This window comes from Phaseolus vulgaris, chromosome 10 (genome assembly GCF_051622355.1).
Source record: "Phaseolus vulgaris cultivar YP4 chromosome 10, ASM5162235v1, whole genome shotgun sequence".
Classification (NCBI taxonomy): Eukaryota; Viridiplantae; Streptophyta; class Magnoliopsida; order Fabales; family Fabaceae; genus Phaseolus; species Phaseolus vulgaris.
In genome coordinates, this window is record NC_143507.1 from 44,108,127 (window position 1) to 44,126,909 (window position 18,783).

Consider the following 18,783-nt stretch of genomic DNA (forward strand, 5'->3'; position numbering starts at 1 on the left):
TGTCCAATAATGATATTGCATAAAACAGTTATGAGTGATCTGATTTTTTTGAAAGATTTCTATGCTCATTTCTGTGTCTGCAAATGCCACCAGGGCTACAAGTTTCCTTCAACAGTAAATTACATTTGGTGATGCTTTCTTCTGGAGTATCTACCACTTAAGGTGCACAGAATCTTGATTATTTTAATTTTTTAATGAATAAATGAAAGGAAAAGAGACATGCAAAAATGGTATACCAGAATCTAAATTATTGTATTTAAAGCTATTCTTATGTTCATCTACCTACATTAACAACAACCTAAACTCTATTTTACCGGAAAAAATATACATTCACATCTCATTTTTTATACAACAACGTTACAATCCTCAATACTTTCCTATCATTTAATTACAAATTTATTTTTTATTATATATATTTATTTCTAAACACATATCACGAAGAAGAGTTGTATATAACTCTAAGGGTTGTTAAAGCATCATTTCCCATCATAACATAAAAGAGCAGGGAAAGGATAAAGAAAACATTTTATAATTAAAAAAACCCAAAAAGATGAAAAATGGACTGTTGTCACTTCACCGGTAGTCTCTATAGGCTGGTGTATACATAGAGCTCTCAGCAAACTTCATCAAATCTTTTGGCTGAGGAATGTTAGTGGCCAAGCCTGTTCAAGAATGTGAATTCAATTTCATTACTCTTGTAATTTATTTTACACTATTTCAAGGAGAATAAGTATTAGAAACATGAAACATAAAGTGTGCATGTTTGGATTAACATTGGAAAGTTAAAAAATTCTTTTACTCTCAAAGCAACAACTTTTTTCCTTCTTCATTTGGTGCATTGAATTTGCAAAAACACTTTCAAGTTTAATCCAGACATAGCCAAAGTTTTTCAGATATCAAAAGAAAAACTAAGGTTTACCAAGTTCATAGGCCTTAGCAGCCACTTTGGCAGCTATATGTGCTGAAATCTTTCTGATGTTGGAGAAAGGAGGGTATATGAGCCCCTTGTCATAGTCCTCCTCAGCCACCTGTGAAGCCAAAGCTTGAGCTGTTCCAAGAAATATGATTTGTCATTTAAATTATAAGTATTCCAAGCTTAAACACTTTAAGTAAATGTTTGAATTTCTTCTGCACTTACCAGCTGCCAGAAGCAGGTCATCATGGACACGAATGGTTCCAGACATTATTAAACCAAGACCAAATCCAGGAAAAATGTATGCATTATTGGACTGATGATAACAAAGAACAAGTTTATATTAGTAAAATTCATTTCATAGGATTTGAGAAATTAACATTTCTACAAAAAAACTCCTTTAAGACCTGGCCAGGCATAAACACTTTTCCATCATATTCAACTGGGTCAAAAGGGCTCCCACTAGCAAAAATGGCACGTCCCTGATTGAAATGCGAAATAAAATGAAAAATGATACCAGTTATTACTCATCCATTCCAACCAAATAATGAGAAGATAATAACTTTGTCTTCATATTACCTGGCTCCAAGTGTAAGCTTCTTCAGCAGTGCATTCTGACTGTGATGTGGGATTGGAAAGGGAAAGAATAATAGGTTTCTACAAGCATTGCAAATGATGGATACATTAGCTTCTGTAGACATCAAAATGCACAGCAGTTTGGCAAGTGGATTGACATATTACCTCATTCAAGGAAGCCATAGCTTCAATCACTTCCTTGGTAAAAGTTCTTCCTCGTCCTGATGTTCCAATTAAAACTGTTGGCTTAATATCCTGAGAAGAAAACATTGAAATGTAAGAAATTTGAAACAACTTCTCTCTGGGTGAGAGAGCAAGAGAAATGGAGAGCCATACATTAATAGCATCTACAAGTTCCTCAACAGGTTCATGTTCATGAGCCCAGGGTTTCTTAAAATGTTGAAGTGATTCTTTGCGGGAATCCACAATCAAACCCTGTAAAAGTAGGAATAAAAGATTAATACAATGGTAAGCAAACAATTGCTTTCTACAGGAAAGAGCTAAATTGGCTTTTGTACAACCTTTGAGTCCACCAACCAAATGTTCTTGCGCATTTCTTCTACTGGGAGATTTGTCTGCAAGACAATAGTTAGTTTCTGGAAAAATCTAAATCGTTCATTTAATGCTAGCATAAAATATCTAACCCGTTTTGAAGTTTCAAGTGCTATGAGTTCTGCTATTCCAGTGCCAGCCTGCAACCACAAACCATGCAATTCAAGTGAACAATTCAACGTAATCTGATAATGTTCAGTACTCTCTTCTTTTCACCTTGTTCTCTGTTGTGAAATGATTAAACTTTCTTATCTCTAGGAAACAACAAAGAAGGAAACATGATCCCAGAATGGTAATGACTTACCTCTCCAGCACCAAGGAATAAGAACTTGTGATCAGGCAAGTCTCCCCCAACCAATTTCAGAGCAGCAATTAGTCCTGCAAGAACCACTGATGCTGTTCCCTGAAACAAAGTGGATAGCATATAAAAGAAAATTATTGATTACCAAAGTATCTAAACATACAATTTAAGAAAGGAATTTCTCACCTGAATATCATCATTAAAGACAAGATGTGTTGACCTATATTTTTCAAGTAGATCAAAGGCATTGTGGTTTGCAAAGTCTTCAAACTAAAATATGGCAAAGCAGATGCAGAATACAGGAACTTGAAATTAGCAGTGTTGCATTCTTTCTATCCAATAAGGCTTGAAATGATGTCTTCGCATACTGCTTAGTACCTGAACAAGGATTTTTTCACCATAATTCTGCTTGACTGCATTCATAAATTCTTGCAGAAGATCAGCATATTCCTGGAAAAAGAAAAGGTAAAAAAAAATTATTATTGTGGTACATCAGACGACATAATGCCTGAGATTAAAACTAAGGCTAAAAAAAAAGACAAATTATGAACCAACCTGCCCAGTTGCCCGTTTCTGCCTGAGTCCTATATAGAATTCTTCATTCAACAAATTCTCATTGTTTGTACCCACATCGATGGTAATAGGCAAGCACTGAAACAGTTTGATGATATAGCAATACAATTTTAGTAAGAAGTGGAAGACCATACAATTTTTTTATAAACAAATCAGAGATCAGAGGAGCCACTATTGACAATCTTCCAAAATTGAATGTTATGCGGCAAGCAAACTTTGAAATAAGCACTACTATTTCAACAGTAAAAAAGTATAAATTGCTACTACAAGTGTATTTACTTTTCTGCAGAAAAATCATGGCAAATTGTCTTGGTGCTCAATTTTTAAATCAAGATTCTTTTTTCTGAGTGGTGGTAAGGACTTAAGGGCCCAACTAATGAAATTCAAAGTCAAATATAGGAATCTCCCAAACAACTTCTGTTCTTTTTTGTTTTGTTTTTCTTTCATTCTTTTAACTTATTCCAGGGTGGTGTTCTGCATGTGGATATGTTGGGGGCTAAAATCTGCAACTCAAATTTCAGTACCATCGTAAAACAAAGTACCATATCACAAGAAGTTTGTAACAAGTATAGTACACCCAAAATACGTACAGAAGAAGGACGAACTCCACCAAGTGCTGTATATAAAGAGAGTTTTCCAACCGGTATTCCCATTCCCTGGTAATACAGCATTAGTTAGCAAAAGAGAGATCACAATATTAGACCATTAGTTACAACATAATACAAAACATCATAATTTTTATACATGGACGAGTATAATACCTGACAACCAAGATCCCCAAGGCCCAGAATTCTCTCTCCATCAGTTACAACAATGACTTGAATGTTCCTCTCAGGCCAATTCCTTAGTACTTCAAGAATCCTCCCTCTTTTAAAACCCATCCAATAGAAATCCAACAATGACTAAACGGTAAAGACAGAAAATTGAGGAGGATGAAAGTGCAAATGAACTCGAACTTACTTATCCTTCAAACTTATATAAAGTCCCTGAGGACTCATGAAGATATTCCCATATTTCTGGCATGCTTCACCAACTGTTGGAGTATAGACAACTGGTAGTAACTCCTCAACATGATCAAGCAGAAGCCTGTAGAACAATCTTTCATTTCTCCCCTGCAACCCAGCCAATCACAAATGGAAAGCATTAGAATCTAATCCCAAATTTTTCAAATCAAATTGCGAATATAGTTCTCCAAAGACATGGTTTTATGGTAAGGATGAGATCCCAAGTTCAAAACAAAATCATGACAATAACTACGCATGTGCAGAATGCAGACAAGAGCACGTCTATGGAAATATAGAGTTTTCTGTGAAAAAGTTTTGGACTCATTATTCAATGCTTATTTTTTGCACTTGCAACTTTTTCATACTGCACTCTACATATATTCCAGCATACTATAAGTAAAAGGGTCTTCCACCAAATACTAATGTCTAATAGTGTATTGGGAAAGATGTTAGTTGCTGTCAAATGCCATTTGCATTGTAATGTGAGAATGTCTCAAAACAAACACATGCTAATGAGTGCAGTAAGGGCGCTTGTTAATAAACCTTCAATCCACTTTATCAAATGTTTCCAGTAACTTATTAAAGCTAGTATTGATTTTTTTTATCAATTTCTAATTTTGTACCAAAGTTAAATTCAAAATGGAGAAACAGCCTAAAGCAAATTTTTAACATAAAAATCTGCCAGGAAGTAAGAAAAGGAAGTGTTCTCAAGGCCACCTGAAGATCCATCATTGCCACGAACTTGTGCAATGGAACTTCATACTGGCGTATGTGTTGGATCATTTTCTTTACCTGAACAAAAGAAGCATTGATAAATTATTGGGTTTTCAATATATCATTACCCTTAATAAAGAAAGATTATTAGGAAAAAGTGATGTGATGAGATGATTAACCTGAGTTTCTTGAGAAAGAACAGATGGGGGAATAAGGCCACGCAAGTAGTGGGAGTCCCTCTCTTTATCATTGAAGGCGAGTCCTTTGTTGAAGTGAGGATCTCTCAACAAAGTATACCCACTACAAGCCAATCAACAGTGTCCCATTCATTCAACCACAAATACAAACAAGAAAAATGGAAGATCATCACAGCAAGTCTCACACTCATTCACTCACCAAGAAACAGAGACATTCCACGGAGTCACACCCTGATCCTCAGTAGCTCTATCCTCGCCGTACACGTCCCGGACGCCGCCGCCGGCGATTGTGGAAGTCCCACTGGCCTCTTCCTCCATCAAAAAGCCGCCGTGAGTTTTGCCGCTGCTCGAAGTTGAAGCACAACACGTCACTCTCGATGGAGCAGAACGCCTCCTCTGTGAAGCTGAGAAGTCACTACCCGAAGACCACCCACCTATGCCCGACTTGCACTGCGGGTAAAGTTCACACGAAAACTGGAAAAGGAGAAGATTTTATCAATGCCCATGTACAGAAATCAAACGATCTCAAGAAAATTATTAGAAAAATGAGTTTTTTTTAATTTTTTTTTTGCTTCCATATGAGGATTGGGAAGTGTTATAAAGTACCATGAAGGAGTGTGCATTGGAGGAGAACATGATCTTGATGAAACAAGTGTGTGACAGAGAGCGAGTTGCGGTTGGATGAGCGAGTTGCGGTTGGATGAGCGAGTTGACACAAAAGGGAGGGAGAAATGAAGAGAAAGAGAGATTCTTGAGGAGAAGCAGAGGAAAATAACTGAAACTTCCCTCCTTTTTTCTCTCTCTCTTCCTCTTCTCTTCTTTGCCTCTGTGTACCTTTATTTATTTATTTTTATTGATTTTAATTACTTTATATTTATCGTGAAACTGAAAACAGAAAAAACTGACATTGGTAAGTATTTTATAAGAAAAAAACTATCATATTATTAATTCCCGTGAAAAACATAAATATGTGTTTTTTTTTTTTACATTGTGGGCAAGAACAGAGTGTTCTTTTATATTTACATAGAATATTAAGAGATTGTGATGGTGTGAGTAAGAACATAAAATTTGAAATTAGCAGTTTAGTTTTGAATATTTATATCAAGAAAAATAAATAACGTGTATTTTTCATATCTTAAAAGTTTTATAAAAATATTACATGTTAACTATATATGAAATATTAGTAGGTACGATTTAGAATAGTACTCATTTAAATTATTTTTTTTCTAGTCATGAAAAAAATATTAGGGATCAAATTCAATTTTAAAAATGTTAAAATTAAAATATATTTGTTTTACTAAAAATATTATAAACATGGTATTATATATATATAACACTCGTGGACAAGTTAAAAGGTGTTTAAACACTTAATTAAGATTTCATATTAAAGAATTAAATATTATATTTAATAAAAAATGAATTAAATGATTAAAAATGTCACACTAATTTATTATTTGAACATGTTTTTAGCGATGTAAATAAACCCTTGCAGATTATAAGTAATTATTGAAAATAATAAGAGTAATTGAATCTGATATCTATCCATTAGTCGAATCATAGAAGTAAATTGTTAGTGTGATGAATGTTTGAAAAGATAGAGCAATGCCTTGAAAATAATTGTTGATGCAAAGTGCACACATTAGGGGAACAACACATGTGAAAACGACCAATAAACATTATGCATTATACATGTGGTATAGGATACTCGCCTTAAATGTGGTATCGGATATACATATTAGATATTGATCATCTCTTAAATACAAGTACTGATACATATTAGATACAAGTACTGATACATGTACAAAACTCGTATGATAAGTATCGGTGAATTGTTTAATTCAAAAAATATTTATTGAATTTCTAATAATTCTAACACGATTTCAACATAATTTTAAAGATGACAAATACAATAATTTTTTAAAAATTTAATTTATTGTAGAAGTTGTTACTATGATTATAGAAATAAGAAACAAATTATTTTGAATCGAAATATCTTCTTGTCATATAAAGAGGAAACTCTTAATATTTTACATAAATTTTGATTGTCAATTTATATAATTTATAATGATATAATATATAAATCCATGTATTCGTGTCCTACATTTTGAAAATTACAGGTGTCGAAGTGTCTGTGTTAAGTAGATCAACTTTCTCAATACAATTCAACATCCTCTCTTTCTCTCTTTGCTGTTTTTCCTTCTCGTCTCTTTCTCCACCTTTTACATACCAAGAGCACCATTTGGCTCCATTATTTAATGCAACATTAGTTTGTCTCAATTAGACAGTAAAACTCATTTTAGGAAATTACAAAGTTAATCAGAGAAAAATGGCAATAGGCAAACAACAATATAGACTTTTCTTGACAAAGAGTTAATGCAAAAGAATTAGCTTTTATCTGTTATTGTTGCAAGAATAAAGCATAAGAAAATCTAACCTTTTCTAGGTACCAAACCAAACTAATAATAGCATGAATGACATGATTTACATTTACTGAAGAACCCTCTGCTAGCAAAACTATCGTGATCATCTATTAAGCTTATGAAATATGTTCCATAAATCTTGAGCATGGACTCCAGCCTCAGTTATTTACATACAGAAGTTGATTACAACTTGCCATAGCAGAACTTGCACATACAACATTGTAGCTCTTTTATCTTGATTGGAAGTTCAGTGTCTTGATGCAGAAGGAAAATACAAAGGCAAAGAAGGCAGTGAAAGCTACCAAAACTGCAGCAACTGGACCCATGAAGTCTGGTTTAAACCCGTAGTGGTTTTCAATATATCCTTTTACAGTGAAATTTATGGTACTTCCTTGCACAAAAATTGGGTCGTCTATGTCTCTATATTGAGAGATAATTAATCCATACACTGTCCATGCCACTGGACAAATCCAGTAATACCACACCCACCATTTAGGAATTTTCTGAAAAGGCAAAGTTGATAGAAGAGTTGTGTTAGCAAAGATTATGTAAGATATGTGTTATAGTGCTTATGCCTTAAAATGTGATAATAACCAAACTAGAAGGTACTCACTGGTCTTGGGATGAAGAAACCAGAGAAGAGATTGAAGAGTCCATAGAATGCTGCTGCAAAGATTGATGCCACTTGGTGGTTTGGTGTGATGGAAACAGTCATCATACCGTAATATGTGAAGTACAAGAAAGAGAAGAAGCTGACAAAGAAGAACCAAAAGAACTTCTCCACTTTCCATTCAAAGCCCACCATGGCATAGATTAGGAGTGAGTAATACACAGCTTGGACAAATACGTACGGTATTTCAGCAAAAACCTGCAATTGCAAATGCATTAGCTTAAGGATAACACAACAAGGTATGATAACAAGAAACAAATATTAGAAAATATTATTGTTCTTTAAAGTTATTAAGTGTACTTTAAGCCTGACTCAACCTCATAAAACTGACTTATCAGATGAGGTTTGAACCCACTTATATATTATGAAATATCTTAATCTCTAGTCGGTGTGAGATCTCCAACTAGTAAATCAATCCACCAACCTGTGCGAGGGCATAAGGCAGGGGAGCATACATTCCAGCAGCTCTTTCTCTATAGAACACTGTTCTTTCAACTGCTACTATTGGTTGAACAGTTTGGCAGTTGTTGATGCCAACAAAAATGACAGCAGCATACATTGCTCCAATGATCATTGTAAGGTCGCTTGAATTGTCCCTAAGAAAATATAACCAGAGAAATTAGCTAAAATTTAGAACTAAAGGTTGAAGAGTAGAGTTAGATTTCACAGGAAGCAAATCTCACCTATTTCCACCAATTCTCCAAAATATTGTCCCTATCATGAGGGCACTAGCCAAGGTGAAGAAAAATCTCACAAGATTATAATCTGGGCTCCTCCAGTATGTCAACCACTGCTTCCAGAAACAGGATTTGAATTGCCCCAGTGCGGATTGAGAGTATTTGGTGGGGAAATACAAATCAGTAGTTCCAGGTGGAGGTGTGCTTAGCTCCTTCACAAGGGCTTTGTTTCGTCTGTTCAATAAGCAAATGTGTCAGCTCAAACCAACAAAAGTATATAAACCATTTGACAATGTAGGCATTCTAATTGTTAGTTGACTCACTGAAACAAAGATGAAGAATTGTAGTATTCAGCAAAGTCCATTCCAAGCCTAACTTCAGCTGCTACAGAACTCACTTCTAGCATCCATGTTGCTGGGTTGTACATCTCTTTAATTTTTGGAACACCTGGAATTGCCTGTGAATGAAACTTGATGTTAAACCCTATGCTAAAGTACATGATCAAATGAATAGAATCACTTAGGTGTAATACCTCAAAGTATTCTATAATCTTGTGGGAATTTCGGCCTAATGGTCCTGAGTAGATCACTTGCCCTCCTCTTTTCATCAACAAAAGCTGGACCAAAAAAATTTCATTAATCTCCAAAGAGGCTATAGACGATACAAAGATAAGAAACACAAGATGAAATAGTTTATAGGTTAGTTGGTACCTCATCGAAGGCTTCAAAGATATCAATGCTAGGCTGGTGAATTGTGCAAACAACTGTTCTTCCCGTGTCCACAGTGTTTCTCACAGTCCTCATAACAATAGCTGCTGCTCTTGCATCAAGTCCTGAAGTTGGTTCATCCATGAAAATGATTGAAGGATTGGCCACAAGCTCAACAGCAATGGTCAACCTCTTTCTTTGCTCTGTTGACAACCCTGTAACTCCTGGAAGCCCCACTATAGCATCCTTCAGATTATCCAGCTCTACCAAATCCATCACTTGGTCCACAAATTGCTGAAAAGATAAATAAATAAATAAATTTTTAGTTCACCCTTCTATGAACCCTTACTAAGAGAAGAATAAAAGGGCTATAATGTTGTTGAGTACTTACTATTTTTTCCTCCTCACTAACTTCTTTTGGTAAACGGAGGAAAGCAGAGTAAATCAAAGATTCACGAATAGTAACTTGGGGTGAATGAATATCAGTTTGTTCGCAGTAACCAGCAACTCTTGCAAAGGTTTCTTGGTTCTTGGCAAACCCAGAGATTCTAATATCTCCTTCAACGTAGCCACCAGTTTTTCTTCCTGCTAAAACATCCATTAAAGTTGTCTTCCCAGCTCCACTAACTCCCATTAGTGCAGTTAGGACTCCAGGCCTAAAGGAACTGGTTACTCCCCTAAGCAGTTGCAGCCTATCTTCAGCCACTCCTTGTGCTTTCATTTCCTGTAAAAGTTATTAGAGTTAGAACATACTTTACAAGTACACAAAGGATTGTTAACTATGTAGCACAGAAACTCACACTCACACTGATACTCACACTGATATGACACGGACACAGACTCGGAGATACATATAATCTCTAAAATATAGGACATGGGGATACGGATCTATATATTATATAACTATGAATTATATAAATTGACAATAAATATTTATGTGCACGCGTAAGTATGTTTCAATTATTTTTTAACAGAAATATATTTTTCATGGATGGTTCAAAAGGAATTGTTACTTATTTTTGTAATCATAATAAAAGTTTATACAATAAGTTTGAGTTTTTAGAAAAATAATGTATTTATTTTTTTTAAAATTGTGTCAGAATTGTCAAAAATACAACAAATATTTTTTTAATTAGACACTTCACCGATACGTGTCTTACAAGTGTCGGTGTCTGTGTGTCCGACACATCAAAAATCAAAAGGTGTGTCCGAGCCTCATAGATTGTTAACTGTGCATATTATGAAATTATACTATAGAAGTAATCGGATCCTTACTGCAGGCATGTCCACGTAGTAATTAACAGTGTCAAAGGACATTGCAAGTGGTTGAAAAGGTAGAATCATTCCTCTTTTGGGGGCAACTCCAGTTGCTGAATCATTTGCTGAATCAACTTTTCTTAGTCCACTGGTAGCTTGGCTACCCATTCTCTGCATTGCCACTTCTCCTGAAATGATTCATATAACACAAACCATGTTACATCAATAAGTTAAGAACATACTTTTAGCCAGACCATCAAAGATTATTAACGTTGTGTGCTTTAACACTTACTTGAATTATTTCCATCAGCAGTAGATAATGATCGAAACATTGAATCTTTGTTGGACTGTGGGGGCCTTACAAGTCTAGGTTCTTCGTTGGTGTCTCCTCCAGTCTCCATTTCACTTGCATCTTCCTCAGAAATAATTGCTTGTTTCTTTCCAAGAGCTAGTGCACCAAACAAGAAAAAAAAAAGCTTTATTAAGATAGAAAGTGAAGCAAGTAGCTTGAAAGATTGATAGAAGTCAGAGCTCTTACGGTTAAGGTACATAAGTGCAAGGGTGAAGAGAACATTGTAGAAAATGGTATAAGCAAAAAGAGCAGCGGCTCCTATCCAGTACCATTCTTCTTTAGCAAAAACATCAAAGTTTTTTAGCACTGACAGACCCAATGTGGTAGTTTTATCCGAAGATGTCTGCAGTCAAAGACATGTTCAAGTTAGAAACCAATGAGTTTCTTCTTAGTGAGTTATATTCATGTTCATTTTTCCAAAATTTACCTGTGGATGCATCCACCTTGGAGCAAACATTTCATTCACAGCCAAGGAATTGAAGGCATATGTCAATGGTGACACCCAGTAAGCCCATACCCACCAAGGAGGAATTTCACCTGTAACCATTGAGCATGTATGTGAGCACATTCTTTGAACAAATGTAAGTATAGAGTCAGTTTCCAAAGGCTTTTGCTTCAAAAGTTTGGATTGTCACTCACGTTTGGGAAGGATGAAACCTCCAAGTAGAAAAATAAGAAGGAGCATGAGAGCCCCTCCAGTGTTGGCTATAATCATTGTCCTGCACACTCCAGAAATGACCCTAAACATCCCAGCTGCCATTTGTTGGATGAGAAACACCACCAACAATTGCTTGAAGAACCTAAAAGAATAGGCAAGAAAAGGCTCACTTAGTAATTATAAATACATCTCATATTTTGCATCAATGATATTATACAATGAACTAAACTTGTAGCAAAATCTTGTTAGGTTGCTATGTAAATGAGTCCAAATGTACATGCAAATTATGCAAAAAGAAAAGAAAAAGCAGGAGTTTACCTGCTAGCTTCAGGAGCAAATCCTATGGTGTAGTAGGTGACACCAACCCAAACAAGAGACTCAAAAATAGATATGGGAATACGCAGCAAGAAATTGGGGAGGGTGTAAGTCCAAGCAGGGTGGAAAAGATGGTCTCTGTGCTTGTAAAACACGGGAAGCCTTCCAATTGTGAGTGCTAGCTCAGCAAAACCATTAAACATGTTCATGATCATAGAGAACAAAATTGCCCCAATGTAAAGTGAAGCACCATCTTCACTATCTTGGTGCATTTCAGTCCTCAAGAACAATGTTGCAGATATGATGGCAATGATGATAATTTGGACTGTCTTGAATATGTAGACGAAGGAGTTCCTCTTAATCAGCAGCCACTCCTTGTCCCAACATGCTTTAAAAAGATCCATTGTGGGCACAGAGCCTTTACTGTATACAAGAGCTGCTTTATGTGCACTTGACTTATCAAATGGAACAGATAACTCACTCTCAAGCCTCGTTCCAACATGGAACCGCTTGAACTTGTTTGCAAACTCTGTCACTGTAACATAACGGTATGGTTTGTTTTTGTCTGCCCAGTATTGCTCCTGGTCCTTCCTTGAGGTAACCTGTTCAAAATTTCCAATTAACATTGTAATTTTAGTTCCCCTCACACTGTTTTTCAAATTAAGACAAACCTATTCTAGAAAGTTAAAGTAGGAGAGAACAGATAGTGTTTTTACTCAATCATTCACATAAAAGTTTCAGACAACCTGCTCCATTATACAATTTGTGATTCATGATATGAAAAAAATGGTATTTTCATTATTTCATACAAAAAAAAACTGAAATTTTAGGCAGAGTTGTAGACTGTTACAAGTTGTCAATGTATAACTTCTCTAAAAGTTTAACTTTATACAGAAATTGTGAGGTTTTGTTTTTCAGTTAACACGTGTCATAAAAAAATGTTCCTTGCATGATTGGAATGTGGCAGTAAGTTATGGGCACAAGTTATATAGTATTTGTTAAGCTTAAGTACACAAGTCATGTGATGTCTTGTTTTTTAAGGTATGTGATATGATGAACACACCTCTTGCAAGAAATCAGCGGTTCCCTTTCTTTCGGGACAGCGAAACCCACATGACTCAAAGAATTCCACGATGTGTTCACGTGGACCTTGGTATACAATCTGACCCTCAGAAATGAGGATGATGTCATCAAAGAGATTGAAAGTCTCAGGAGCAGGTTGAAGAAGGGACATTAAGATAGTTGCTTCAGTGAGGTGCACAATCTGCTGCAAGCACTTCACAATCTGAAAAGTTGTGGAACTATCAAGACCCGTTGATATTTCATCCATGAATAGTGTTTTTGTGGGCCCAACAATCATCTCTCCTGTGTAATCAAATCAAAGCTAAGAAATCAGAATAGTTCAGATAGTTAAGCATTAGATATTATCTTCATTTGGATTCTCATAATCTATCTGCATATACACAATGAGTTCTAATTAAATAATACATTTTTGAAAGTAATTATTCAAAACCAGAAACTTTTTAATGACATAACAATATAAGTATTCAAAAGATAAAATAAAAAGTAATCTGAATAAACAATGTTCTTGGACAATTAAACAAGAGTTTGGTTGGCAAAAAGTCCACGTGGCCACGTTCTCTTAATCTTAAAAAATTGTGTGGTTGAGAAATTCTATATACAACTTGTAGCCACCTTCCAGAGCATGATTAAAGATAGTGTTGGACTTGAAAACATTATGAGCAGATACAGATAAACTTTGATGTTATCAGTAATAGTTGTTTTATTTTTTGGACATTTTAGTCCTTCTAACCTGTGGTAACACGCTTCTTTTGGCCACCTGATACACCTCTGTGCATTTCATCACCCACTATGGTGTCCTTGCAAATATCAAGCCCCAATATCTGTTTCACACAAGAACAATAATGATTCATTAGAACATTAAACAAATCGTTCGCCACTGTCACTAGCCACAATTAGTTGATTATAAAATGTGTAATGTATGAGGGCAGTTAGGGTAGTTCACATGGCCACTAGTCATGCTCTGATGGGGACCTTCTTCAGCCAAAATACATGTTGACATCAGTCAACATTGCAGGGTAGGTGAATTGAAATTCTTGACAAGGAAAATTGAGTTTAATAACTTGGTGGGGTAAATACGTGGAAAGTTGTTGAGAACATTTCGTACTAACTCTGCCTCTTATTTCCATGCAAAACAAAAATGTTTGAAAAAATTTCAACAAGAAAAAGAAATTACTTACTTTGAGTGTGTAGTCGGTGATGAGACTGCTTTCTGTTCCTTCCATTGCAGTGGCCTATAAAGCAAGAAACAGGTTAGAACACCACCATGGATTAACCAAAATTGAGATAATTGTTGACTTTTAGTATTACATAATAATAAATACCTTCATGAAAAGGTCAACATCTGCTTCTGGAAATATGCCAGCTTCCTTTTCCCTTCTAGCAAGCTCGGTTAATAGATCTACAATCATATTAATTAAGACAAAAATAAAAATTTTAAGAAATTATTTAACTGGGAAAAATGGGTTGAAGAGAAAATGTTGAATTAATTACCATATCTAGTCCCTACTCCTAGACATCTAGCTGAGAAATCCAGTGTTTCTTTTACAGTCATTTCTCCAACATGAACATCATTTTGGCTAATATATGCTGAAGTCTTTCTTGGCACAAACTCATCAAGTTTGTGTCCATTGTAAGTGATTTCTCCTTTTACCTGTTTCATCAAAACCAGTAATTTATAATTTATCATCATTTATTATTACTATTCATCATCATTTTGTTATCTATGAAGAATAACTTTTTAAGTAAAAATGATGGGGTTGGAGTCTACCCTCAATTCAGGGTCTAATTTTCCGGCCAATGCCAACAAAAGGGTCGTTTTCCCTGAAGATGGGGGGCCTAATAAAAGGGCCATCCTGCAGAAACCATGCAACAAAAAAACCATATAAGACCAACTAGACTAAATTTTTTTTTATTTTGCTAAACATTATTCCAACCACACTATATACTATTTGTATAACAACTTGGGATTGGTACCTTGATGGTTTAACAATGCCAAAGGCATTCTTAAGAATAGTGAGCTTTGTCCTCTTAGCTGTACTAATCCCACAAATACCAAAAAATGATTCAAGAATGTTCAATGCAGAGTTTGGCAGGGTTGGCAGAGCTCTGCTGCCGACAAAGGAATTTGCCTCAACAGTCAAATTTTGGAACCTCACTTCTACTGTTGGAAGTCTGATCCCGACCCTGGAATTAGTAAAACAAAAAAGAGATAAATAACAAAATGTTGTACTATTTGTAAGTAGCATTATTCCAATGCCCAGAATAATTGAATCATGTAACAGTATTAATTTGTCTAAGGAATAGGTTAGCTCCAAAGATGGTTTTACCTTCAGCAGCAGTCCACTCAAGTATTAGGTTTGCAAGAGCAATAAGGTATTGACAGAAAAACAATATTAGGTGTGATTTTTATTCGATGCCTACTTTGGTTTTACAATGTGAAGTTTGGACTGACACTTGATTTTCGAAGGTTTAAGAAAAATAGCTTTGACAAAAATCTTAATTAATGAAGTACTAAAGTTTAAACTACATCTGCATTGATATTCATATGTAGATCTGGTTCCCCTCTACTGTGCATAGCACTGACATGAAATTGTCCTTCAACTTTTCTTAATAAGATGGCAAAGACACATTCAACATGATGATATGGTGGGATATAATGAAAGAAACCACAAAGTATAATCATAAGAGAGAGTAAGATTTTCTAAATAGAGGGGTTTCTTGATATAACAGATTGAAACTATAACCTATTTCATCTTTATTTAGTTAAGCCATAAAAACTTTCCAGTCTTGTTTGAGCTTTGAAGCCTGAAATCTGATTTTTTTTTTTTGTGTGTGTGGGTTACTTAGGCAGGGAAGAGGGAACAACACATGTGAAAATAAAAGAAATGTTAGCTCCCCTTCATCATCAGCAATTTCATCCACTCATTAGGTTTGCATGAAAAGTATGGTATTGACATGAAAAATAAAGTATTAGGTATGCTTTCAATTGGATATCTACTTTGTTTTGACAATTTCAAGTTTGAGATATGATGCTTGATTTTCAAAAGGTCTTAAAAAAGTAGCTTTGACAGAAATCTTAATTAATAAAGTATTTAAATTTAAACTACATCTGTAATAATGTTCATTTGTAGATCTGGTTCCCCTCTACTGCATAGCACCAACATGAAATTGTTCTTTCATTTGATTTTATCTTGATCAAATGACAGAGACGTGTTCAAAATGATAATATATGGTGGGATAAAATGAAAGAAGGCAGAAAGTATAAATAATCATAAGAGAAAGCAAGTTTTGTAAATAGATGGGAGTTCCTTGATTCAACAGATTGATTGAGACTAAAAACATATTTAATGTATTTCTAGTAAAATCATCAAAGGGTTTTCTAATTCAGTTTGAACTTTGAAGCCTCAAATCTGATTTTTTCTTTTTTGGTGAGTGGGGTAGGTAGGTGAAGAAGTAAAAAGAACAGCACATGTGAAAGACTAACTAGACTCACTTGTCAGTTCTGTTTCTGAACTTCTTGAGGAACTTTTCATTGTCTTCTTCAGCAACCTTGAAAATCTTGTCAATGATTTGCTGCCTATCATTCATGTCCAGCTTGCGAACATCAATTTCCTTGTGCAGAATTTGGTTACCAGGTTGTTGATCACCACCCTCGGCAAAGGTTTGGATGATGCTCGTCCTTAGCCTATCATAGGTGGGGAGTTTCTCTATGGCAGCCCATTTGAGAGCCTCCTCATCCTCATCTACTTGAGAAGTTCTGCGAGAATACCTTCCACTGGCAAACACTTCCTCCATTTTCCAACTTGATCTGCTTATGCTCCTGCTTATGCTTCTGGTGAAATTCCCATCCATTTTGCCTCCCCTTGTTCTGAAACACGCTCAAAGTTAAACTCCACTCAACAGCAAAACATGGTTTCACCACTTTCTTCAAAAGGGTGTTTCACTAACTCAAAACAAGCACTAAAGGACATAAACAGAACACCCTCTTATTCATTTTCCTCTCTTCACCATCCCTAACCAACCAAAGAGAAAAAACATGAAAGAGTATACAAACTTACATGACACCACAAGGACTAAAAGAATCCTCTCCTCAAGCCAAGGAGCTTGCACTCTTTGAAGAGTATGATTCTTCCTTCTCCCTCTTTCTTTGCTTTCTATTCTCACTTCATGAGAGTGATTCCGAGATATTGGCCAAGTAAGCTGAACTGATACCAGTTATGGCTTTTAGTTTCTAGATGAAACGAAGATATATATGTATATTGTGGGACAGGGTGGCTCTACAAGTTGTGGAAGAATTGTTAAATCCTATTGCTTTCTATCTTGAGGAGAAAAATAAGGGGTACCCTTTTGTTATATATTATAGTGTATATATATATAATAATCAAAAGCACATTCCTTGAGTTGAATTGTAACCATAGTAACAACAAAACCCGTTCAAACATGACCAGCGTTTCCGCTTTCGCACCAGCTTCCTACGAATGCTTCTTGAAAGCATATATTACTAACCTTTTTTTCTTAATAAAGAAGTCATAATTTTCCTTCCCTCTGAGTTAAAATCTTGCTTCAAGGAATCAAAGAACAATTGTACCACGTGACTCCACTGAGTATTCGGGAAACTCATAATTTGATATTGAGTTTGACCAGTGAAAATATTGAGATATTTTGCAGCAGATAAAAAAAATGCAGTAATATCTAGATAGGTGACAGTAACTGTTCCAAATTCAAATTTGTTGATACTGTCAAATGGAATGGTTATTTTTTCTGATTATTTCCACTGCAAATCAAACAATAAGACATGAATAAGAACATGGTAAATGGATAAATTATCTTTGTGGCATTCCTTGCTCGTGTGTTTTTTCTTTAAGGAAAATGTTGTGTGTGAAAAGTATATGTCGAGAACAGAACAGTAACACATGAACTTTAACCGAAGAGATTGAGTAGGAGGAATTGACATGTGAAGTGTGTTTGAGAGGAAATAATGTGTGTCTTGTTTGACCAAGTTATGGTTTTGCAATAATTGGAGAAAGAAAACAAAAGGTCTTTTATGGCTGCCAAAGTCTAAGGTGAGATGGCCCTGTGCTTTCCACCATCCCTGCATGTATGTTTCAAAATTATTTTATTCAAACTTCTGCTTTCCTAATAAATCTGAGTGAATAACTACTTTGTCTTTCAACATAACTATAATAAATACATAAAAAAAATAATATAATAATACTAAAAGAAAATTATTAAATATCAACCAAATTTAAAAATAAAAATAATTAATGCTTATATTTAAAATAATTTCTGTTATTAATAAAAATTTATAAAATAATTTTTAAATTAGTATTTAAATTAATTATCAGAATTTTAACTACTAATATTTTATATTATAAATTAGTCTCTAAAAAATAATTTAAAATTTAAAGTAGTATGTAGTTAAAATATTCGTAGTTACTTTATATATTAATTTAAAAATTATTTTATAAATTTTTACTGATAATGGAAATTACTTTGTTTTGTTAAAAAAATTTCATGATAGGGATCACTGTGCAACTTGACATTTCAGCTAGACTGACACCTCAAGTAACAACAATCATCTGTCATCACATGAAAAAAGTATTACAAAAAAAATACAAAAATATGGGAGATTAGACCAAAACCTCATATGTTAACAAAAACAATACCTATGTAAACTATACCTATCAATAAAAAAATTTAAGAACAGACTATATGGAAGTCTATTATACCAATGAAATAATTCTCTATGAATAAATCTTAAATTAGCTAATTTATCTGCACATGCATTCTCTTCACGAAAAAAAAAATTATGAA

At 34.6% G+C, this 18,783-nt stretch overlaps 2 protein-coding genes across 2 annotated transcripts; both read right to left on the reverse strand.

The window, feature by feature from the left end:
- Positions 1–324: 324 nt before the first annotated feature.
- LOC137819523 (NADP-dependent malic enzyme) lies at positions 325–5,635 on the reverse strand. The gene is made up of 20 exons (XM_068623401.2): positions 5,437–5,635; positions 5,030–5,304; positions 4,813–4,933; positions 4,637–4,711; positions 3,876–4,027; positions 3,677–3,782; positions 3,506–3,571; positions 2,898–2,993; positions 2,721–2,792; positions 2,529–2,612; positions 2,346–2,444; positions 2,134–2,181; positions 2,011–2,064; positions 1,826–1,924; positions 1,655–1,744; positions 1,493–1,570; positions 1,321–1,395; positions 1,139–1,229; positions 920–1,048; positions 325–662 (listed from the first exon to the last, which is right to left on the reverse strand). The coding sequence occupies exons 1-20, from the start codon at positions 5,464–5,466 to the stop codon at positions 574–576; spliced, it is 1,929 nt and encodes a 642-aa protein (XP_068479502.1). The 5' UTR covers positions 5,467–5,635; the 3' UTR covers positions 325–573.
- Positions 5,636–7,200: 1,565 nt separating this feature from the next.
- On the reverse strand, positions 7,201–17,456 carry LOC137819175 (ABC transporter G family member 36). The gene is made up of 23 exons (XM_068622946.1): positions 17,028–17,456; positions 16,463–16,837; positions 14,944–15,153; positions 14,738–14,822; positions 14,461–14,620; positions 14,292–14,368; positions 14,148–14,201; positions 13,700–13,790; positions 12,950–13,251; positions 11,890–12,488; positions 11,553–11,713; positions 11,341–11,450; positions 11,100–11,256; positions 10,854–11,009; positions 10,580–10,749; positions 9,696–10,028; positions 9,308–9,598; positions 9,130–9,213; positions 8,921–9,054; positions 8,604–8,831; positions 8,345–8,516; positions 7,864–8,118; positions 7,201–7,753 (listed from the first exon to the last, which is right to left on the reverse strand). Exons 2-23 carry the CDS (start codon positions 16,819–16,821, stop codon positions 7,481–7,483), a joined length of 4,461 nt encoding a protein of 1,486 aa, XP_068479047.1. The 5' UTR covers positions 16,822–16,837; positions 17,028–17,456; the 3' UTR covers positions 7,201–7,480.
- Between the last annotated feature and the right edge of the window lie 1,327 nt (positions 17,457–18,783).